We start from the raw sequence: 23875 nt of genomic DNA, 5'->3' as shown, positions 1-23875 counted from the left end.
GTGTGAAATGGGTCATACAAAACAGGAAATAATTCTTTTTTCCCTCTAGCTGTCTACTACTACAGGCTTGCTCTTCATTAATAAGCACTGGGTAAACACCTATTAGGAAGTTAGAAACCATAAGAAATGCTGTGAACTTCAAAGGCTGATAGATACCTGGGAAAGGTCAATGCCAACAAATAAATGAAAGGCCTTCTACCCTGTCAGGGTCCTTTCAACTCCCTAAGTATTATAAATGAAGCTAAAGAATCCACAACCTTCTTTCTGTGATTTACAGCACAACTCATTCACTTGTTAAATACACCTTTGCTGCTAGGATTTGGAAAGCCAAGGCCCAGTCACAGGAGACAGAAAGCCCACATCCTGTACTGTCTGAGCTGGACAGCCCAGAAAGAGGCAGAAACAGACAAAGTGGATTCTCTCTATGTTGTCCTGCTTGTGCAATGAATGGCAGAGAACTGGTCTGTCTGCAGATGAACATTCAAGTGAAGGAATTCTGAATACTCCAGGAAGGGGGAAATGGTCCTATATCTTGAAGTCAAATAGTGGGGCATTCCCTAATGTCAGAATACATCCATTTACACAAAAGCAATGTCAGTAATCTAATCCCCTGGTATGGATGAGGGACCTTAATGCCTAGAAAATTTAGTACAAACCTTCTGTAATTCTGTGTTCAATGGCTCAGTAATTTCTCAATCTGTTACCTGAGTTACATTATCCTGAATCCATTCCAGTCTGTATCCCAGGACATTTTCTTTCAGCACATCTGGAGCCACACCTTCCCACTCCAAAATTAGACCAGGATCTCTCTGAATAACATGGATATTTTGAGGGGTGCTGTTTGGAGCTGAAAGCAGAGAACAGAACAGCATCACTTGTGCAGGAAAATAAGGCACTATCCACACTGAAAATGGCAGTTTCACCCTCTTTCCTGAGATCATCCAGAAAAGAGAGGGTGTGAGGAGAGAGAACAACTTCTGCAAACCACCAGCACTCTGTGTGTGGTTTCAAGTGGAGAAGACAGGTCAGCACCTCTCATTTCTCTCAACATCCCACGGATCTCACAGAGCTAATGGGACCAGCATGCAGAGACTCCACGGCTGGGTAAAGCCCTGTATTACGCATCGTTGCTGCTAACCACAAGTGACTGTGTATTATTGTTTGCTCTGGGAGACCCTTGGAATGGATGAGCAATCTAACAGCATAATGTTTCCCATACTGCAGAAGCAGCAAGGAGTTAACGACATTCATAATTGTTTCTTTTTCAGGTTCAGAACTGCTGTCCTGTCCTTGTCTGCTGTTTCTTACCAAGCTCCAGGGTCTGGAAATAAACCCTGTCAGTGAAAGGGGAGCTGCCCATCTCATTGCTGCACTGCACACGGACGCTGTAGTTGGTGGAATGCTTCAGGCCTTGCACGGTGTACGAGAAGGGCGGCACTGGGGTGACTTCAGTGGACACCTCCTGGCCATCTGGTGACTCAGCTACCTGTGCCAAGAGTGAAATGAGATGACTGTTACCATAAACAGTATGACTAACATGTCCACATGGATAAGAATTCATTTAATTGTCAATTTAGGAATGTGTAAGAATAGATACAGCACCAGTAGTGCTTAAAATACTGAAATGGGACTTGTCAAACTAAGAATCATGAAGTGACATCATTTGGGCAGTACAGAAATTTTCCACCAGACGAAACTTTGGTTCCATATTTTAAAACATTTCCTTCCCTATGTTACACTTTCTACAGTTGATTATTATTCCTTTAAAGAAAACTAAATGTGCTTGTCACTTTGAGTGGTAGCAGCCAGCTTCTGAGGCTTGTTTAAATCTGGGTAATGAAAACCAGTAGAGCAACTTTCCTGTTGCCTACTGTCACCTTTTGCTCAATTCTTTTTTCCAGAAGTTTGTATATTTTCAATTTTGTAGTGGATGAGAGGTATGGTAGACATAGGTAACTTGGTTCAACTAACTTGTTTCAAATTAAACTGGGAAAAAACTTCTTACCACTCCAACATCTTTCTTTTTCTTGTTTCCAAATCATAGCTTTAAAGCAGCATGAATGTTAATTTAAATCTGATATCACTGTGTGCTTTTAATGCAGAGACAGAGTGAATGCTCCTACTTTTGTACTAACAATAGCAGAAATCACTGCATAGCTCCCAGGCTCAGACTTTCTCTTCAAGTGCATACAAAATAGCAAAGCAGAGAGTAAAAGCAAGATGTACTGACAAAAGCGAAAAAGTCATTTGGACTTTATGTATTTTATATGGCAGCCTTTCTTCCTTTCTCACTGCCCTTCTGCTCACTCTCACATACACTTTTGGCACACTGGCTTATTTGGCTGGTAGAAAGGAAGAATCTCAAGTTTCCTGACTAGAAAAGCATATTGTTGTCATTATCACTGTCACCCACAGCACGGAAAAAACAAGACAACTATTTTGTTAAACCCTGTCTGCTAGATGATGCATTTCTGTTCAACACTCCCAAGAGCTGGTGGTAGTGCATCTGCCCCTTTCACACTCTGGAACTTGGCTTGTGTTAACAGTCAGAAAACACTGCCATTCCCTGCCCTGTCCCCAGAAGCAATCTGCTTGTCTGAACACGGTGCTCCTGGGGCACCCGCTGCAATGCCCGAGTGCCAGAACAGCACAGCAAACTTCCAATCCCCCTTTTCTTTCTGGGAGACTCCCAGCAGAAGTGCAATCATGAGGAGCCAGGAACATGTGCATTTTCACATGGAAATGTAGGTCAATGCCTCACACAGAATCTCTCAATGTGGGAGTCAGAGGAAGCACAGTTTTCTGACAGTGCAGGGTCATTGCCAAGTTATTCAGCTCCCAGACTCAAATGCAGGAACTCCATCCTCCCCAAATAGAACAGAAAAGGCTTAGAAAAGGGGTGAGAGACTGCTGAGTTGACAGAAACTGGGCTGCTCTGATTCAACCTCTTTTCCACATGTCCCATCCCCCACCCCTGCCCCTGCCAAAAGTGAGGGAGAACTTAAACCCCAGAATGATTAGCATTGCAGCGTGCAAGCCAGAGAGAATAGGCTGTTCCAGCTCGAGATAACTGACATTGTAAAACAGAGGAAGAAAAGTATTTTCAACTGCAAAAAAGAACAGAAAAAGCAACAAAATCCACAAACCAGGGCCAGCTGCATTCAGGAATTCTCTTCTGCCAGTGAGTTGAAACTAAATTATTATTTCCTTTACTTCTGAAATATAATAAACATCAGAGCATGAAATCTCTGTTTTCCCCTCAAATAAAAAGAGGACTACAAGTAAATTAGCTAGACTGCTTCCAGCATACCTTAAGTTTATAATCCTCCTCTGCATAGTTGGCAACATTGCATAGAAATTCCACTCCAGCTCATAAGGCTGCTGTAATCAGGTAGGGAAAGCATAGGGGCCTAGCAAATAAAACCATGGGGAATGTGCCTAGCTGTGTTTGCACAGCCTGCTTTGGGTATCACCATTTATTTTCTCACTGGGCTACCTGCTCTTTGATCTGATTCTACAGCTAAGTATGCAATGATAGAAACTAACTCTGCCTGAGGTTGGACACATACCATTGTTCACAGGAACTTCAAGGAGCAGACCAGTTTTTCACAGATGTGGAGTACTCTGCACCTAGCAGAGCTATAGAATAGTATCAAGCTTGATTTTCTGGGAAGAACTGGTCTTTGGCAATGGAAAACCAATCAAAATTTAGAGACAGGGCTTAAATTTGCTCTGAAACATGCAAATAGGCCTGATCTTGTATCAAAAAACCCAATCTGCCTTCTGCTTCCATCATTCCTCCCTTTCCTGTACCACATCCTATACTCTGCAAGCTCCTTATCCCTTGGATTCATTGGTATGTCCGAATTCCTGCACTTCTTCTGGCATCCCACAGCACAGGCCTGATTTGGCATGGGACTCACAGGCACCTGCCCTGGAACAAGCTACCATGGGCCACTGCTCCTTGCACGAAGGGTGGGCACCCTGCAGCCACAGCTGCTCCAGGGCACTTCCCACAGAGTGCTGTGTGCTTCATGTGTGCTGCAGTGTAATAACCTCTGTGGAGTAGCTGCCACGAAGCACCTGATAAGCTGCTGGCCAGGAGAATGTGGCCAGTCCTTAACACTTAACTTTTGAGCATGAAGTTCATGGCCTGCTCTTTGGCACCTATGAGTTGCCTCCTGTTAAGTTTTTATGTTTTAAGGCTATGAAGTAAGAATAGGAACACGGCTAAAAGATTGGGAGAGCAAATGATAGCCCAGGAAATGTGGCTTAGAAGAGTCCAATTATTTATGCAGGGCAGGGCACAAGGCAGAGAGGCCATACCTGAAGAGTGCAAGAATGGAGAGGTGCACGGCCATCAAATCCTGGCACCCAGACCACGCTGGCATTGCTGCTGGTGACTTGGCTTACAGTTACATTGAGAGGCGGGAGAGGCATGGCTAGAAAGCAAACAAAGAGACCTTTCAGTGTACACAGAACTGAGCAGGAATTCACGAGGAAATGGAAGAGGCTTGAGACTAAAAATTATGCAATGAAATCACTAACAGAAATGTGGTAAAATACCACATCTTCAGAGAGTGTCCCTGAATTGTTGTGAATGAAACTATTATTTTAACATTGGACAAGCTATTGTCAGCCATTCATCACTGTCTATAGGTGCATACAGGCAGTGGTTGACCTCTTTGATAGCAATGCCAGTGTGTGATGTTTGCACCTTTGCTACTCAGGTCTCTTCCCTTCCCCCTCCATTGCAGGGCATGACTCAGCCCTGCACACAGCTGCCTGTGGACCCACATTGTGAACTAAATCAGGGCTTTAAAATCCCACCTCGGGTTCTCAGTCCAGCCTTTGACACCAGCTCTGCCAGCACCAGGTGGAGGGTGGCTTGCTGTAGTGACCTGAATACCCTGGAGCTTGATTTGCAGTAGACCTCTTTGTGCTGCCTCCAGGTGTCCACTGTAAACTCCCACCTAAACACCTTGGGACAGAGCCTGGATTGAAAACTGCCTCCTCAGGCTTGGGATGAATAAACTCTGTTTTACAGAGGGGAAAATCAAGCCAAGGGGAGTGCCTGTCACACTGCCACACATGGCTGATACCACTCCACAAATTAAGGGCAGGGCCAGGAACAAAATCAGGATTCCAAGACTGGAGAGTTAATCAGATGCTCATGCTTCCTACCACCACAGCACAGCACCAAACTGCTTGGCTTCCTTTTAGGATCTTTGATGCTTCCCTTTGACTTCTCCTTTCCTCTCACTGCAGTTCCACATGGTTAATTCCTATCATTCTGGTCACCATCTCTTTTTCACCTCTGAGTTTTCATTCTGGCACTTCACTCCTGACAAAATTAGCAGCTTCATGAAAACTAACCTCTCCCCTGACCTTCTTCTCAATTTAAAAAGTTGTACACTGATGCTTGTAAGAGTTTTCCTGCAGCACCTCAACAAATTTTACACCTCAGGAGTCCTCTTTCAGAAACCCATCCTCAGGACAAGGCTCTGCCTGCAGATTGAATTTTCCATGCCTCCTGAGTTGTATCCATCAGAAAGCAGCAATAGAAAAGCAATTGCAAGCCAGGATTTCTCCAGCTGCATCTTCTACCCTGCCAGAGCACTTTTGTATTTCACTGCACCAAGGACAACCACAATACTGCTGCATTCAGCATATCCACAGGGCCATCTTGCAAGAGAAATGCAGAGCCCAAACACTGAGGTCTCTGCAGAGGGCCTGGAGGAGACGAATAGATGGTGACACAGATTAACCCTAAAAAGCCTTTGTTGTCTGGTTAACCAGTTACCAGGACCCAGGGCAGAACATGGCACCTAGATAAGAACAGGGTGTGTGGGTGGGGGGGTGGAGCAGCAGATCAAGGGTCTGGGATGGAAGCTGGTCAATGAGTTATTAGTTAGTTAACTTAAGACTTTCCTGCATCTTTGTTTCATTCTCTTTTGATGTTTTGTGTTCAGGTCTGTAAGGTCTTTAAGGGGAAAAAATTCTGCTTTTACTGCTTACTGGGTATTGCTGAAACATTGTCCATAACTCAAGTTTTTGCAGACACACCTGTAACTTTTGGGTTTAGCAATGTGTACTTTTCAATGCAGGATGGCAGGCCCAAAGGAGGTATGTGCTGTGCCACCAGTGAGAAGAATCAACTGTTAACACACTCCCTGTGTGAAGGAGACAGTGGCTGAGGAGGGCTGGCTTGCTAGCACCTTCCCCTAACTGCAAGCAAGAGCCAGATGCATTGTCCCCTCATCTCTTGGGAAAAAACTGTGGCGGCTGTTTCCTGTTGTGCTCTGAAACACGGGATACAACCCTAAAAGTGTTAGCTGCACACATAAAGGGGAGAAAAGCCTGTCAGAAAACAGGACCTTGAGTGTTAACATAAGAGAGTTAGCTTCCTCTGTGCTTAGAGAGTGGCTGAACAATGGGGCTTTGTAATGGCTGGGGACCGTGGGCTACAATAACAGTAATTTTCTGCTTGGAGTACACCCAGCACATTGTGGGCACTACAGAGAATAGATAATGAACAACAACAGGAGCAGATAGGAAGAAATGTTAACAGTTTGTCAATGTCCTAGCAAAAATATTTGCCTCTGGAAACACAGAAGAAACTAATTGTTTAATAAATTGTAGAAAGATGTAGAGAGTCCTCATCAGCAGATGGGTTTGTGTAAGAGAGGAAGGCCTTGAACATGCATGTGCAGACAACTACATCCAGAGGTAACTTCATTGAATTCTGCATGTTCATAGGACCAAGAACTAAATGAACATTATTTGGGTCTGCCCTATTTCTGCTGTGTAGGAGCTTTGCTTTAATTTTAATAGGGCTATACTAGATCTTCTAAGCTTTTCTATTTAGAAAAGCCTCGTCACTTAGGTAAATTTATAACTACTTTTTTAGACATATCCATGAGGTACTACAGACATAACTTTTATGACTACAGCACTGGACTTGCTATTCAAAATCTGAATTTTTGTCTCTGGGACATGCCACATCTGGTGCAATGTTAGCTGAGTGACTTAAGCTTGCTCTTTCTCAGGTCTAGAACATGTGTGTGCGACCCAAGTGTGTGATGGCAATACGTCCCCCCTAAATAGGCTGTGTGGATTCATTAGCTGATGATCCCCGAGGAACACTTTTCAGCTAAGCATAATTGCTGGGAAATGAGAGAGTTCTGAGGTCTTTACCTCTTCATCTTATTAATGGTTAAAAAAATAATAATCTGTATTAACAGAAACTTCAAAAGCTTGTTTATGCGAATTTTTTTTTCAATTTATGGCTTGACAAGATTTTTTAAAGTGTAATAGCTTTGTGAACTAAATTCTATCCCAGGATAAAATATCCATAGAAGATATATTCTACAATAACTAACTGCGCTGTGTAGACAAGCCTTTAAGGCAACATCTCCAAATGGTTTTAAATTAAGTTATAAATCTTACTAGTGCAACGTACTGCATTCTTGGCATAGCAGTAACCACAACGTCCTGAACAAAAACACACTCCAGGAGCAGTAGGTTACAGGTGGATTTTGATCTGTCCTTTAATGAACATGAGCTACTATAACTACAGTACATAAAGGATTGCTTGTATCTGTGCTGAGCAATAAGCTACCACTTGGAACAAATTATTTTTGTGCCATGCCTCTCCTGGAACTGATGATCACATAATTAAAAGTGCATTAAAGCATGACTAAAAATTCAAATGCAGAAGCATCTCAACGTGAAGAAGAGGGAAAGAGCTGATTGCTCTGATTATCCCTGTTTCAGTTACCTGGAGGAACAGAGGAAATGTCACATCAGCCTGAAGACTTCCAAATGGCAACTGGTCATGCACAGGCTAGGAATTATTTGTTTTCAATGAGCTTCTAAAGAGCAAAGAATTTCAAAAATAAAATTCATAAACCCAGTGTGGATGAGCAGACCTTACTGGCCACTGGTGATCACCTTTCTTGACTTTTTTCAGTATTTAATGTGATGCTAATAAAAGCAAGCAGAAGTAATGGCCTCTTTAGCTCTAACAAGACCCATCTATTCCCAAGAGGGAAAGACTTCCCTGCTACAAATTTATAACAGCTTCATCTCTCACAAACAACTTAATCGCCCTAGCTCTCTTCTTTTCAAGGAAAAGCTGTCATTTGACATCACATTTCCACTCCTGAATCAGATGTGGATTATTTTCAACAGCCTGGGATACGGCCCTGCATAGGAAGTGGGAACTGCTGTTAGAACACAACACATTGTTTCGACTGCTGAGAGCTCCAGCCAGTGCTGGCAGCCTTGAGGCACCTCCTTGCATTAAGGAGCTCTACTTTCCCTCCCCAGAGAGCAAATCTGAGGCCTTTGCCCAGTCTCTGGCACCCAGTCTCTCACCTTTAATTTGAACAGTGGCAGTCCGAGATGAAGACAATCCCTTTACGTTGTGAGCTTCGCAGGAGAAAACTGTGCTTTGATTAATACCTGGAGAACAGCCAAGAAAAGGAAAGGAAACACAAATAGCTATATAATCCAGCTTCAACCTTCAGCAGAATTTCAGTTATTTGTGACATCCAGCTCAAGTTGTACAGGCAGTTGGAGGGGTGAGCTGGGTGCCAATCAAAGGCATGCAGATTTCAATGTAACTAATGTGCTAAACACATTTTTAATGGAGGGAGTGTGGCAATGCAAAAAAGCTTTCATGGAAGTGTCAGAAAGCACTGAAAAGGAAGGAACAATCTGTCAGGACAGCAGCTCATAGTGCTCAGGTAATAGATGTCTGCTTCTCACATTCTGGCGAGCATCTTTGGAGCAAGGATTGTGCTGAACTGTGAGCTCACACAAAGCCCATGCTTTGGGTCTCAGCCTACACTTGAGCAACATTCATCTTCCAACTGGGCTATAAGCCCAGGAAAACCTTCAATCAGATGCTGCCTTTTTCTAGTCAATGCTCACCTGTCCCTCACCTTGCATCAGACTTCTGAAGACACACAAAGGAAGTGGGAGTTAAATGCTACTGCATCAGCACTGAAACACTTTCCAGAGGTGATACAAGTCAGAATGTCTTCTGTGAGCACCCGTCCATCCATCCCATGGCATCATGGCACAATGTCTGGCTGTCCCAGGACACACATAGATATTGCAAATATATCAGAATTGAGATAGATTTGCAAGGCTGCCTGGAGAACTGTGTCCAGCAGCTATTGTCACGTGGCTTGGCCCTCAGTTGCCTTAAAAGACTCTGAGAAAAGTTAAAGATTGGCTCATTGTGGGCATACAATTTAGGAAGGAAAATCATTTCGGAGCTGCACAGAGCAGCTTGCACAGTGTCTCTGACCTTTGACTCATCTCCCAAGCCTGAGACTAACAGCATTGCAAAGAAGGTGAAATGGGAGAGAGCAGGGAGTGCTATTCTCATCCCTGTGAACCACAGGAAGAGGCTGCCAACAGGCTGAAGGCCAGACAGCACAGCAGAGCAGCACCTGAGGTGGTAGGCCTGTCCCAAGACAGAACCTAACACAGCCCTGCCCTGAGGAAAATACAAAATACACCACAAACCAGGAATTGCATGTTCCCTAACACCACGCCAGCACTGCTTTCCAAATACAACATTGCTGAACCTTCTAAATGCTTGCTTTCTAGCCAAGTATTTTGCTATTATTTTCTTCAGAGTGCAATGCTTGTTTTCTTACCAACTGCCTCTTTTGACATGCTTTGGTAATCCAGCCATGCAGATTGTGTCCTCTAATGTTTCAAGTTGCAAAGACATGATATGCCCAAGGGACACCCCAAAGTGCAATGAAAGAGGGTGTGCCCAAGGGACATCCCAAAGAACACTGGAAGCAAATAAAGGTGCTGAAGACACTTAATAAATAAAATAGCAATTCATTTGGAGAATCACTAGGAGTAGATGTCTTTTTCAGGCTTCCAAGCCACTGCCCCCCAACAACAGATATTTTGTGAGGCAATGTGGGATGAGTTAGTGGAGGAGGGGTGACTTATTTTTTTATTGTCTTTCTCCTCTTGACTATCCATCTTTTCAGTTTCCATTTCAACAGGCAAATTATATCATAAGGGAGCAGTTTTCATTTCCAACTTAGAACAGCATTGGTGGCTACCTAAGAGAGGGAGCAGATCATTAAAACCATTTCAAATCACAAATCATGTTTCGATTTGTGAATAAAAAAGGTTCTAAGGAAAGCCTGAATAGGACTGGACAGCTCAAAGGATGGTCAAAAACATACAAAAACTCACCCTGGGTGTAACTGTAGTAACACTGATAAAGAGGCCCCAGAGACAACTCCTAGTTGTAAAACCTTTTCTTTCTAAATAACTAGTTAAACTTTGGGTCAGGGGAGTTGAGAATAATAAAACAGCAGCAAAGAGAAAACATAACACAAGGCTGTTGGACAACTAACTACAATGGAGTTACTTTTAAGAGGTAACTGCAAGAATAGCTGCAGTCAGTTCTAGGTAGAGAAACATCACCTTTTTCTGAAAGTGGTCTGAAAAGAGGCCCTAACACCTACTGGCTCCTGAGTTTTTCTGCTGACTCTGCTGGGGAAAGTTCTGCTCTGGGGCAAACCTTGGTCTTGAAGGGTATCAACCAGCCCATTTCAGCACTGATACAATCACTCTTGAAGTATCAATTACATGAGGCACTCAGATTTTAATGATAAAAGCATCCAGCAAGCCTGCAAGAACAGAGGTCGGGATGGGTAAGAGAGGGGAAAGCAGGGCTATGCACAGAAGGAGGGGATGGCATCTGCTACATGTGAATGCTTGGAGAGTTCCAAGAGAAATGGCACCAACAGAGTCACTTCATATAACCATGAACACCCTCCATGAGGTGGAACAAGAGGCACCTAATGCATCATCTGTTCAACAGCATCTTCAGCAAGAGTGCCAGGCCCACCCAAACTCTGTAAGAGCCTGTGTGCCTCAAGACAGCAGCAAACACACTGGGCAACCACCGCTCCTTGAGATAATCTTTGTGTGTGATCATGTGTGATCATGACCACTCAGCCTTTAATACAGAGTTAAACATCATTCCCACACTGTGTGGCTACCAAACGTACAGGGCATGGTCAGAAGAGAGCTGTTCTCCTCTTCTGATGCTCCAAGTGATCCCCTGCAGTGGCAGCAACCTTACCTGACACGTTTAAGATGGAGGGGGAGACATCTGGAAGCCCCACTCTCGAGTCTCCCATCCACCAGACAATTGTCACTGGTTCAGGGGGACCAACAGCAGCACAGGCCATATGAAATGGAGCATTAGGGGACACAGACACATCCTCAGGTTCCACAGTAAAGTAGGGCACACCTGGAAAAGCAACAGACAAGTGACAATAACTGGAGCAACTGCCTCTTGTTTACTTCCATTAACACCAGTGCCCAACACTGGACATCCATCTGTCCTGCTGCTAGGCTGAATCCGACGCCCTCCAAGGCCTTCACAAAAACCAAGGGTCAGATATGCTTCATCACCTCAGGGCATGAACACCTAAGTACTACTACTCCTGGAAGTCAGAGAGAAAGAGTACTTTCTTCCCACAATGCCTTTGAAAAACCACTTTCAATTCAAGACTCTCCTATGAAACAGCTTTTAGTGGTAGTATTTTCTCGATTTTTCAGCTGGAGAGAATGGACTTTAAAGAGGCAACAGTCAATAACTTCAGTGGTGGCAGACACCACTTTAAAAGACAGCTAATCCAGCTGCAGATACCTCTTGCCATGCATTAAAAACTGAAGCTTGAGAAAGTGTTGAACTGCCGGCTTTAACAAAGCCATGAATGAGGGAAGAATCCTCGTGGTGAGAGACTGGAGCATTTACAATGCTCTCTCTCTGGAGCTTAATTGAATGGAGATGCCTTCCAGCACACTGTGACAACACGACAACCAGGCTGCCTCAGAGCCAGGGGTAATTTGTTTCAGAGCTGAAGGCTATCCACGGGCACAGCTCTCTCAGTAATTATCTGCTCCCCACCATGGAAAGACTCCTGGTTGGTACAACAGGTATCAGGCTAGGCCCACGGGGAGCAGAATGCAGCTGCAATGCTACCTACCTTAGGTCATCTCTAAATGGCAATAGCTGAGTGTAATTCCACACATCAAGAGATGTGGCTCTTCTTATGGGCAATCCCAAAGCTCTTGTGGTTTCATTGCTCCAAACCAGTGGCACAAATTTCAGCAGCCATCGGCAGCAGTGCTGACCATGCAGGACAGCCAATCACTTCTGGTGATTGTTGGAAGAGCTGAAGGCCCAGAGAAATGTTCAGTTCCCTTCTATACAGAAATCTTTGTGTGTCAAACACTGCTGCTCCCAACACCACTTACCCCAACCAAAATCAGACATTCTCAGCTGGAAAAAGTGTGTTCTAGAAGCTGCTGATCTGTTGCCTCACAGAAACAGAGGAACTGACAACATTGTGCATTCACATCCTGAAATTATACTGTCTGACCCTGGCCAAAGATGACAGGCCCAAGCGCCTCCACCAGCAGGCAATTAATACAGGTGCCTAATAGGGATTTAGAAGCCTAACACTTGACGTTTCCTGCAAGCTACAGACAAAAGTGCTTTCCTCAGTCTTTCACTGACTGTCCAGTCACAGTTTCATGTAGGTAGCAGCTCCTTTGTGCCTTCCTTGCCTCCTTCCCTTAGAGTAGTAAGTAAATGAACAGATTAAAACAGGTCTAAACCCAAGTCTCTTGAGGAATGAGAGTGCCTATCTCTGCAAAGGCTAATATTCAGGACACGTATATCCATTGTCATGGCATACTGCTTGCTTTTGCTGACATATTTTACTTCATTTTTATATTGCACTCATATATAAACAATAAAAATGAGTAAGCTTTTGAGATACCAGCAGTGACACCTCTGCCTGCTTTGCCCTCCTTCTCCAAGGAAGATTAGAGGGGAAAATAATCACCGTTTCTCTACCTGTGAGCAGGATCCCTGCCTCCTGTCCATTTGTCAGGACACCCAAGGTAAACTTTCAGGAAGATCCTGCCCAGCTCGGCAGGTTTTCTCACTTTGGGAGCAGCTAAACAGAGCAGACAAGACCACAATTAGAAACTTTCATAGTTGAGGGAGTGCAGCTGACTCATCCAGCTGAGGAACTCGCACTGCTCCCCCGTCCGTATGTTACCTGGGCAGCTCGCTGCCTGTGACACATTTAGCCTCCCAGTTCTTGGTACAAGAGGTGAGTGTCAGCACATCCTTTTCACAGACGCCCCACGGAGGTACTGAGCAGCCAGCAGTCAGGAAATCAACAGAAAAACAAGGAAATCATCCCGCCTATTCCCCTCTTCCAACGCAGAATCCAACCTTTAAGGCTGATTTTTATGTACAGCTCAGTTTTGAGACAGTGTTGATTGATTCAGGGGAATATGCCCATACAGGTGTGGCTTGGTCTCTGACTGTAGCCACAATGGGCTAGCAGCCCCAGGAACAGCCACATAGTCAGAGGTGTAATTTGAGACAGAAAGCTCTGTAAGAAACGCAGTCCATTTTTTAACACTCCGCACTGTGCCTCTGAGATCACCTCTCCAGCCATCAAACACCATCATGTTCTCAGTAAGGCCAGAGACTAGTTTCTAAACCAGGAAACAGGTTCAAAACAGTTTTGGTTTTGTAAATTCAAAGAAGTGTTTCATAAGATCAAACATTTTTATTACAAAGACAGTTCAAATACCATTGCTAGAAAATCTGACAGATACAGACTGCCTAAGCAGATATTATTACACAGCATAGAAATGCAGTCAAGCTCACTTTAAGTTAGATTACCAATAGTCCACATTTGTTTGTGTGCCACACTGAGGCATGTCAGCACCTAGTGAAGGCTGCAAATCACCAGAGTAAAGATCCTCTTTCAGTCAGAGGACAGTTGTTATCGATAGAGCAGCCACTGCTACACAAAGCTGGCATGTCCAGGGAAGAAATACACAGAGATAACAGCGAAGGTGGGTCTGAAAACCCAGGTGCTTTCTTATGCTAAGAGCTGACACATTTTTTAAACTCCACCCCTTATCACTACTTGTTAATTTTTAATTATATCCACCAACTCCCTTTACACATGACTACATGCCCAGTTCAAGTTTAACTACCTTGTCCTGTACTTGTTCTTCTCATAAAGGCAACTGGTTGAATTTTTTTCACTTCTGCTGTAAGCTTTGGCCTTCATTCTCAACATACTCCGCCTTACCTAACTGTAGCTGGTTTTTTGTGACTTAGATACTTTTTGCCTGTGCAGTCCAGAAAGGCAGCATGTTTATTTCAGACAGCTTGGCACGGTGAGCTACCCAATCACTCCTAATGCACCCACCATGCAAATGCAGCCACCTCTGGAGCAGACCATGGTAATTGGATAGAAATAGAAACTCCACACAAGAGAGTGTTTTAAGCGGTAAAATTTAGGTGGACAAAAGCCTGGGATTTATGGAAGGCAGAATGTGTTACTCCTCTAGTGAGAGCTGCTATGAATGTTCCCATGCTCTGAGTGAGCGAGACCTTTGCTGTAAAACACCCAGACCACATCACCTCCCACAACACCCTCCATACTCCCCCCTTTCTAGGACTGTTAATTCAGCTCTGCCCCATAATTTTACCAAATTCATCAAAAAAACCACTTCTTGCTGAAAATGCATTGTTCCTGTCAACTTCCTCACAAAAATTAAGCCATCCTATGACTACTAGCTTCTAACAGAGGATCTAACAGAATCATGGCTCAAGGGAAATGAAACTAGAGAAAGTAAGAAGCCACCAATCCACACTGCCTTGGGTGATATTTAGCAGCCATGTAGAAGCCATTCCTATCAGACAACTCCAGACAGAAAAGTGCCACACAGAGCAGCCACAGCTATGAAGTGCTGATGTACAGCACTTCTCACAAAACTCACAACTGTGTTAAAACTCTACCTTGCCCACAAAGACCTGCTCGGCTGACACACAGAAGCAGACTGTGACCCTGCTTAGAGAAGTGAGTTGGACCAGATGAGCCCCATGGATCCCTCTCAACTTGAACTATTCACCATTCTATGAATTATTTAGAGATGACCACAACAATGGATTTAAAAGCTAGAAAGAAATGTGCTTGCACAAAAAGATCTTGTTTCCTAACATGCCAAAATAAAACCAGAAGGCAATGAACAGACAGCTCTGCCCTTTGAAGCAGTTCTCCTAGTTCTTACTCCTGCTCTGTAGCGATTTCCCTGCAGTCAGCAGCAATGGTTCAGAGCCAAGAAGCCTGTCACTGGAGCAATCTGCTCTCACCACTTCGACCTGGAGCATATTGGTGGGTCAGCCGTGAAAGGAAACCAGCACTACTACTCCTCCTTACCTTCCACTATGAGCCACACTTGTTGTGATTCTTCCTTCTTCCCCCCGTTCTCAACCTGGCACCAGTACTTCCCAGAATCTGTCCGCTCGACGGATTTCAAGCTGAAAAAAGTCAAAAGCCATATCGATATTTTATGTGGATAAAGCATGTTTTTGCCCCAAAGGACCCTCCAGTGTTTTGCAAACCAGATGCATGGAAAACACCCACTGAGACACAGCCAGCTCTGGGGAGGAGATCAACAGCCAGCCAGCACAAAGCACATGGCAAAACAGCAGGGATGGGAGGGTCCTCTCTAAAGTGGGTGGAGAAAGTCCTTGCAGAGCAGACAGTCTTCCTCCAAAACATTCTCGCAGAAAACCAGTCATCTGCATCCTCTGAGGATAGGAAGAGGTCATCTCCATCCTGAATCCTGACTCTAGCTAACTTTCAAGCGCGACAGCTTGGCCTACAACATCTGAGCTAGCAGAAAACTGCACTGCAAACCTCTGGTGAGCTGGACTGCTTTGCCTCAGGCAACAGGACTGGCACAGCCTGTACAGGAACAGATGGGGCAGAAAAGGGTCCCCCTGCCTCAACTGTGCTCAGCACTATCCCGATTCCAGAGTGGCTCACGCTGCAAAACTCCTTGGGCCTCCCAGTTTGTGATTTCAAGGGGTTATGCTGGTGAATGGTGAGCAAGGACAGAATTTGGTACCAAAGCAATGAGGTCTCAGCTGCCAAAGGCAACAGTGTGGCTTGGAGAGCCCGTCAGTGCACCAGTGCTGCCTGCTCCCCGCAGGCCGTGCAGCCACGCACCCTCTGCCATGCAGGGATCCCCCGCAGAGCTGATGCCCACCTTTCTAAGGCTAGCAGTCCTCCAGGAGAAGGGGAAGGATGTCTCAGGAAGGAAGACAGAAAGGGGGGAGAGTTTGCTGAAATGCACACAATGGACCCACTACAGCCTGATTTTCAGACCTGGACCTTCAAATGGCATCAGCTGTCCTGCCCATGTTCTGAAATACAGTGATCACAGCAGAGAGTCACGTGTGGGTGATAGAAGTGGTCTCTTTAGGAGAAGAAAGGAAGAAGGAGAGAGAGATTCAGATACATCCAGATTTAGCACCCTAACTTATCTCTGGTGCTGCAGAGAGAGTTCTCAGCAGAGTAAAACAAGAGGCAAGAAAGGAGATCAGAATGAGATTGTGAAGGACAGAGTTAACTAGTGGAACTGGGGGGAAGTAAACAGTATAGTTTCAAGACAAACTGTTTCCACAACATAATGTTATGCAATAGTTTTACTGTGCACAGATGTTTTTCCTACCAAAATGTTTTTTACAGACAAGCTTTAACACAAAGACTTTTAGTTGCTGGAATTGGAGACCCTGTGCAGTGTCAATCCAAGAAATGTAACAGGAGATGAAGCCAGAGCTCAGGGAAGAGTGATTCTCAGTCAGTCAACAGTTTTGAGCTCTCATGGTGTGGTGCTGGTATATTTGTCTGTACAAGCTCTTTTAATGCATAAAAAAAGACAGAGCAAAACCTTGGGTCTTGTTTATCTCAGTACTTCCAGAACTAGCTGACATCCCTCTTCTGCTGAAATAAAAGTATAGAGATCTGCTTTGCACAAGAGTTTCATGCCTCTGAAGGGGTCAGGACTGATATCACATAGTGTAAATGTATTAGGAATAGATTAGGATTCATTGCAAAATGAATCAGGGATGGTTCAGAGGACAAACACTCCTCCCCAAAGGAAGGGGATGTAGTCCTGGGAGTATCATTTCAATCAACAATCCTCACCCTTTAGGCAAACTGACAGCTCAAGAGAGAGAGTAAGAGAACAGGATGAGTACGAGAGAGAAAACCTATTTATACTGCTGCATGGCAGAACAAGATGAACAAACAAAGCAAGACCATCCTTTCACCTTGAAGTCAGGTCTCAAGCATCACAAGCATTAGCAAAGCACCTGTCCGCACAGTAGTCAGAAAACCAATATGGTTCTAGTGGATAAAATCTCAGCACTCAGTGGCTTCAGTTCTGCTCTCAGTTATGCCCTTGCCACACAGTGAACTGCAGAGCTAAGGACTTTGCCCCACTGAGGGCACTGCAGTTGCAGAGATATAGCTGACAGCAGAAAACTGTGCAATAGTTTCCATGATATTCTTCCTTCTCTGCATCTGTTGTACCTGAGGAAGCCGATCCAGTGTTCTTCATCTACTGGAATGTACACCTGGTCTACGCTTTGCACCACTGCTCCGTCCTTGATCCACAACATCTCGGGATCTTCCATTCCCTCGAGGCTGCAATTTAGTTTCACGGGTTGACCCTGGGACACCTTTAATTTGATTGGAGGTCCTGTAAATTTCATACCTAAAAAAAAAATACTACTCCGCCCCACCCCCAGAAGAAGGGGGGTTGGAGTACAGCAAATTACTCTAGGTTGGTGGTCTGGAATTACACACCCTACCAGCACACGCTGCAGAGGAGTGTGTTAGTCTCAGCACTGCTCTACTATGTCTGCTAAGCAAATGCAAGCACTGAAAGCACAATTGCTGGAGAAAAGTGGTGGTTCAGCATGTACATGGGGATTTTTTCAACTTGTGTAACAGCAGGGTGATGTTCTGCAGAGTAGTGCCCAAGCAGAGACGCGCAGAAACGCCAGGAGCTTCGCCGTGTCAGTGATCCAGCAGTGCTAACTGCATCCCTTCAACACGCTGCCACACCTCCCTCTTTTCCCCAGGCCTGGATTTAAGCTATGCTGTTCTTGTGCTGCTAAGAAAACATCGTGCTTGCTCCCTTGTATGCATTTGCAGAGTGTGGATATGAGAAAGAATCAATTATGTTTTGTTATTCAGCATACACTGTTCTCCTGCCTTACAGAGAGCTTCTCTACAATTTGCAAAACCCACGAAAACAAAGCCTATTCCACACCATACCTCACTGAGGAGCAGAACTGTTTAGAGAACAGATATTTCTGTCGCGTGATGTGGGTGTGTGCTGAATGAGCCGCCTGGAGGACCCTTCAGTCCAGCCAAAGGACCCCACTGTACCCAGAGCTACACCATTGGCACCCCAAAGCTGCAGGGCCAGAGCTGGTGAAGCTGCTCAGGTTTACGGACACAGAAGTGATCAGAATTTGCCCGAGAGCACTGTTACGTGTGTGGGTGGACGGGGAGTGTTTCCCTCAAGCAGAAGTGAATGTATGGAATTTGTTAGCATGAGAAGACACGGAAGCCAACTATCTAAGCACATTTAAGAAAGACAGGCATATAAAAGAGGAACCAGAAGATCAAAGGAGACCGTGGGAAAGCAGGAAGGTAGAAAATAAATGTAAAGTTAGTTTTGTTAGGGAGAGTGGCTATTTCCTATGCAGTGGCACAGGACTGACAGACCAGAACAGGTCTAGCCTAGTCCAGTATTATGCCCCGGCAGTGGACTCCATGTCCTTCAGAAAAAAATTACTCCATCACTCTTGCCTGGCCACGTATCACAGTACATTACAACTTCACGGAGTTCACTGGTTGGTCAGCTTCTCACAGGATGCCTTGCTACCCACAGAGCCAGCCAGAAAGTGCTGCTTAGTGAACAGCCCTGTTGCTCTCAAACTCTGTTACAGCCTTTCCAGCAATCCAACACAGATTTCAGATCTGCCACTTCCCTTCTTGCTAAAATGCCACCCTCCCACAGCCACGAGGGCACCACCTCACAGGGCAGAGGAGAAGCAGAGGAGCTCACAGCGTGGTTGTAACAGCTGGGAGAAGGGGAGCCAGCACTCTGGGACCAGCCAGCGCTCTGCCACCAGCAGCCTGTACCCAGATGAGTACCAGTAGTCTAGGAGAAAACCCAGAACACAGGCAGAAGGTCTTTATTCCTTTCCTTAATGAGATTCCCCAGCTGGTTTCCTGACACTCAGTCTTTTGCCTTTCTATCTGCTGTTATTCATTTAACAAATTCACGGAGAGCACTGGAAAATGGGCAAGCTGATCATTTGAGTTTAATTGCTACAGCTTATTTGCTGGACTAAGGATTTGATCAGCTTGGGTGAGGATGATCTAACCTTGCATTACTTAAATGTGACACAAACTACATGTCCCAGTGCATGCCAGAAAGCACCCTCCCTTTCACCACTCAAAGCACTGGAATAATACGTGAAATCTTCATAGCAGCTCTCTCAGTGTTACAGAAAACTGATATAGCCAGGCTGCTACACATGCAGAAACTGACAGACATTTTCATTACAGGTGCCTTCATGGAAAATCAAACTACTCAACATCCTTCAGACTGCCCTGCTGAAAGAGTTAGTCATAAATTAAACCAGGAAATATTGTTAGAGATTCTATATGGTTTTCAGTTAGCAGAGGAATCAATGATGTAGGAAATTAACATACAGTACAAGTGTTCAGTCAGAGTTGTACATATTGTCCAAGTATAATCCCTCCATCAATTTCAACCAAAATGAAGAATTACAGGTCAGGTATTTTTAATAACTTCACAGGTCAGTAACGCAGTTTTGGCCGCAGCATCTCTTCCTGCAGGTATCAGGAAGAATCACATAAGAATTTTAATTTCCACCTATTCCTTGTTTTACTCTCCCACTCACAATTTCTCATCTGACAACATTCTTGATTCAACTGTGAAAGAAGTAATTTCATCCAAATAGGTTCCACCAAGCCTACCTGTAAGAGCTGCAGATTGTGAAATGTATAGGTAGGAAATAGAACTGTGTTAAATGACTTATCAAGCAATTGTCTGAATTGACAGCAAGTGAACACACTAGTTGTCAAAATACATGACACATCTGTTTGTTTGCTTTTTAAACTTGTTATCTCTGAATATTTTAATTCCTAGGAACAGAATATGTTTTTTGTGATGTAGGGAGTGGAGAGAAAGGAAGACGTCTGCTCATGCATGCAGGGTAAAGGTTTTTTGCTCCTCAGATTCCTTAGGACACTGATCTAGCGATCCAGCCTGTGCCACAGCCTCCACAGCTCCGTGTCATTGCACGCACATCGCTCCACACACAGCGAGGAGCCCAAACTCCCGCTCAAGTCGGAAGGAGGCTGGCCGGGGCGCCGAGACGCTCCAGCACGCTGCTTTCCCTGCCGACCGGGGTGTGAAACTTCGGAAAATGAGTTCATGACGGAAAAAAACAACAAAAGCCACTGAGGAATGCGCTAGCGCCCGGCTTTCCTCGGCGACGGCCCGCGCTAGGCACACACCAGAGCAATGCCTCCGCGAGCCCCGGCGAGGATTACTCGCTGCTCTACTCGCAGGCAGGGGAGGCTCGCACAGCCCGTGCTCCCCGCCGGCTCCCGAGCGCCACGTCGCTGGCCCAACAAACGCGGCGGAGACGCCCGTGCCCGGCCGGGAGGGGCAAAATGCGCCGGCCCCGACCCCACCTGTGGCTGCCCGAGGCCCCGCGGCCGCCGCACCGGGCGGACCAGGCGCCCCGGCGCCGCGCCCGGCCGCTCCTGCCCGGCGACCCTCAGCGGGCTGTCGACATTCGTAGAGGTGGCGGAGCGGGAGCTGCCCGCAGGGAGACTCGGCCCGGCGGCAGGAGCCGTGCCCTGCAGCCCCTCCCGCCGCACCCGGGGTCTCGGGGCGCAGTGCCCCGCCGCCACCGGGCTGTCAGCCCCGCTCACCTGCCACGGCAGCGACGTCCCGGAGTGCCGCAGCCCAGAGTCCCAGCACGAGGAGCCGCGGGATCGCCATGCTCCGCTTCAGCTCCATCTCTCCCGCACCACCATCCTTTCCCCGGCTCCCGGCGCCGCGGGGGGCTCCCACCGCCCGTGCAGGCGGCGGCGACAGCGGCTGGGGCAGCCCCGCGTCGCCGCCCGATACCGGGCTCGCCCGGCCGGCTACGGGCACGCTCAAACTTCTGGCTCCGACCGGGGCGAGCCTCGGGAGAACCTGCTGCGGGGCGGGTCGGTGGAGTCGGCTCAGGTCCGCTCCGCTCCGGTCGCCGCCGCCGGGCGATCTCCCCCTGCCGGCTTGGCCGCCGCGGCGCCACTCTGTGGGTCGCTCCGTCCGTCCGTCCGTCCCTGCCCAGCAGCCGCCGCCTCCTTCAGGAAATGGCGCTCTCGGGCGGTCACCGCGCGCTGTGCTCCCCCTCTGACATCACATCATGAATATGCATGAGCCGGGCGCCCACCGCCCCCGAAGCGGCGAATCACCGCGCCCGCCGCCCCCGCTCCGCCGCCCCGGGACGGGACCGGGGCTCCGAGCCCCCGGGAGGGAGGGACGGGACGGGACGGGGCGGGGGCGGCAGCGGTCGGGGAGGTGTGGGGAGGCGGCGCCCCCCGAGGGCTGCTCCGCCGAGCGGCCTGGTTTCCAGAGCGCCGGGAGCGATGACCCACATCCGCGGGAACTGCCGGGGCACCGGTCATCCCCCTACATCCATGTGGCCCCTCTGGAGCCCCAGCGCACCATCCAGCCGTCCAGGGGAGGAGGACTTGGGGACTCAGCCCCGGACCACCGGGACTCAGCCCCCCCAAGCCGAGGCTCTGCCGGGATGAGCAGAGCCCCGCCTCATGCACAAACACCCTCAGCCCAATCTCCCTCGGCCGGCCCTCTCCAGCTCCTCACTTCGGCCACACTCTCCTCACCGTTCGGACCCTTGCTCCGCGGATGTCGGTCACCCCATCCCGGCAGCTGAGCTGTGGAGGAGCACCGGCAAGGTGAGAAGATCCGCCCGTGCCCTTCAGGCAGGATCGACTCGGCCTTGACCATTTTTCTGCTAGCGGAAAAGTAGGGAGAGAGCTTAGGAGGGAGGTCTCTGCTGCCACAGGGTTAGTAGAACGGCGTGGAAAAAGTCACTTACAAACAGTTTTTTTAAGATTCTAGCGCTGCTTTTTCGTAGGAGTTACGGTGAGAATCTGGGTTAAAAGGCGCCATAAGGAGCGATATCGTTACAACACGATGCAGCTCTCAGATCTGCCACAGCCATCAGCGTGCAGCACTTGCCCAGCAGCACCCGAAACACTGTGGAAACCTGGCTAAACGGAGGAACGCAGGGAATCTGCATTATCCCCAGGAGGGGAAGGAGAAACTGAGGCACAACTAGCTCATATAATTCCATTCCAAACTCTAATCTTCACTCCCCCTCTCAAGTAATTTGCATTTCTGATAGGAATTCCTAGGGGACTGGAGCAATGCCAAGAAGATTTCATTACTGGAATAGAAATGTCACTCCCTCCCCAGTGCCTCCTGCTGCAATGAGGTAGCTGGGAGGAGACACTGACAAAGCCATCCATTCGAGTGCTTGTGGGAAGTCTAGTTGCACCTGGGGACAGGAAATCGCCAGGATCACTGCAGCTCTTGGGCTGAGAGGTTCTGTGCTGGTGCTCGCTAAAAGCTTCATGCACCCTTGCTGTCGCTGCTGCCTCTTCCCCAGGTATCCATCCAGCTACATGGTCTCTTTCTGCACTTAGGGCAATAGCACCCTCCAGAAGGTAGCAACTTTTGCAGATCTTAGTTGTTTCATGAGAAAAAAAAAATAATGGCCATTAGAATAATGACATGTTTCTATGGTGTTTTCCTTCTAAGGATTTCTTCCAGCCCTACAATTACAGAGGCTTACACTACACTGGTCCCATGGGCTCAGGAAGTGTTCCAGTTGTAGCATGGTGGCACAGGCCAGATTCAGGGCTGGTGTAAGAGAGCAAAGCTTTGCTGGAAGCAGTAGACCAAGGGGGATTTTCCCCATCAAGAGATCTGACTTAGCTGTTCTGAGAAGGACTTTGTGTTGACAGTGATAGGCAGGAAGAGCCATATGAAAATTGGACTGAAATTCTGCACACACTCCCAGTTGAAGTGCAAACTGCAGTGGGAAAACTTGCAGAGGAGTGCAGTATCACCATGCAGAAAGCAAAGGAACTGGTGAATCTTAAATGTTTTTAGGAACTGGAGACAAATAAACTCTCTTGGCCTCTTGTGGCACTGAATTAGCACCATGGCTTTATTCTTCAGGCTGTAACATCAGTGACAGTGCTCACTGTTCACACACACAGAACACAGCTGTTGGCTCTCTGGATTACATTCTTTCCTTACTTCTGCTGCAATAGTGTTTTGCCACATCTCACCAGACGCGCTGGGAAGTGTAGGTATATTCCAGAAAATGCCTGAATACCTATTATTATTATACAATAATCCAGAGGTGAATGCCCAGTGCTGGGAGACTTCTGAAGATGAAGAAAGAGAAAAAAGGGCAAAAGGGAAGGAGGGAGGGAGGGGAAAGTGAGAAGGCAGAAGGAAGAGAAGTATTTGCTGGACTTCCTCACCTTCTTCTACTGTTAAGCCTTTTCTAACTCCTGAGACCCAACAGGACATCTGGAATAGGCTATCCCAGTGAGAAAGCAAATCCCCATTTCCACATAAGAAGCCATAGCCCTAAAAGTTCAACAAAAGCTGCTGGCAATATACCACTGCTGCACTGTCAAAGTAGTCAGTCTGCAACTGGGTAGAAAATCCTTGTGTTTTATACAAGGTGTTTTCTATAGAGCTGCCTGGTTTGCACTGGGACTCAAGAACTTTTTGCTCCATCCTCTGAGGTGGGATTTGAAAAGCAGCATTAACCCCT

The 23875-nt window shown here is 46.8% G+C and overlaps 1 protein-coding gene across 2 annotated transcripts in view; it reads right to left on the bottom strand.

Annotated features, from left to right (window-relative positions):
* Window positions 1-21466, bottom strand: part of TYRO3 (TYRO3 protein tyrosine kinase) — a 41564-nt gene extending 20098 nt beyond the window's left edge. Inside the window, exons 1-8 of one of the 2 annotated variants that reach the window (XM_036384430.2) lie at window positions 20940-21466; window positions 17484-17667; window positions 15321-15421; window positions 11135-11305; window positions 8380-8466; window positions 4327-4442; window positions 1309-1486; window positions 705-847 (exon numbers count right to left, since the gene is read on the bottom strand). In XM_036384430.2, coding sequence (XP_036240323.1) covers window positions 705-847; window positions 1309-1486; window positions 4327-4442; window positions 8380-8466; window positions 11135-11305; window positions 15321-15421; window positions 17484-17667; window positions 20940-21027 — 1068 coding nt within the window. In that variant the 5' untranslated portion in view covers window positions 21028-21466. The remainder of the gene's footprint in view (window positions 1-704; window positions 848-1308; window positions 1487-4326; window positions 4443-8379; window positions 8467-11134; window positions 11306-15320; window positions 15422-17483; window positions 17668-20939) is intronic. The other variant, XM_036384432.2, reaches the window with a different exon arrangement.
* Window positions 21467-23875: the final 2409 nt, after the last annotated feature.

Source organism: Molothrus ater, chromosome 6, assembly GCF_012460135.2.
Source record: "Molothrus ater isolate BHLD 08-10-18 breed brown headed cowbird chromosome 6, BPBGC_Mater_1.1, whole genome shotgun sequence".
In the NCBI taxonomy this organism is placed as follows: Eukaryota; Metazoa; Chordata; class Aves; order Passeriformes; family Icteridae; genus Molothrus; species Molothrus ater.
This window is presented reverse-complemented; position numbering and strand designations above follow the sequence as displayed.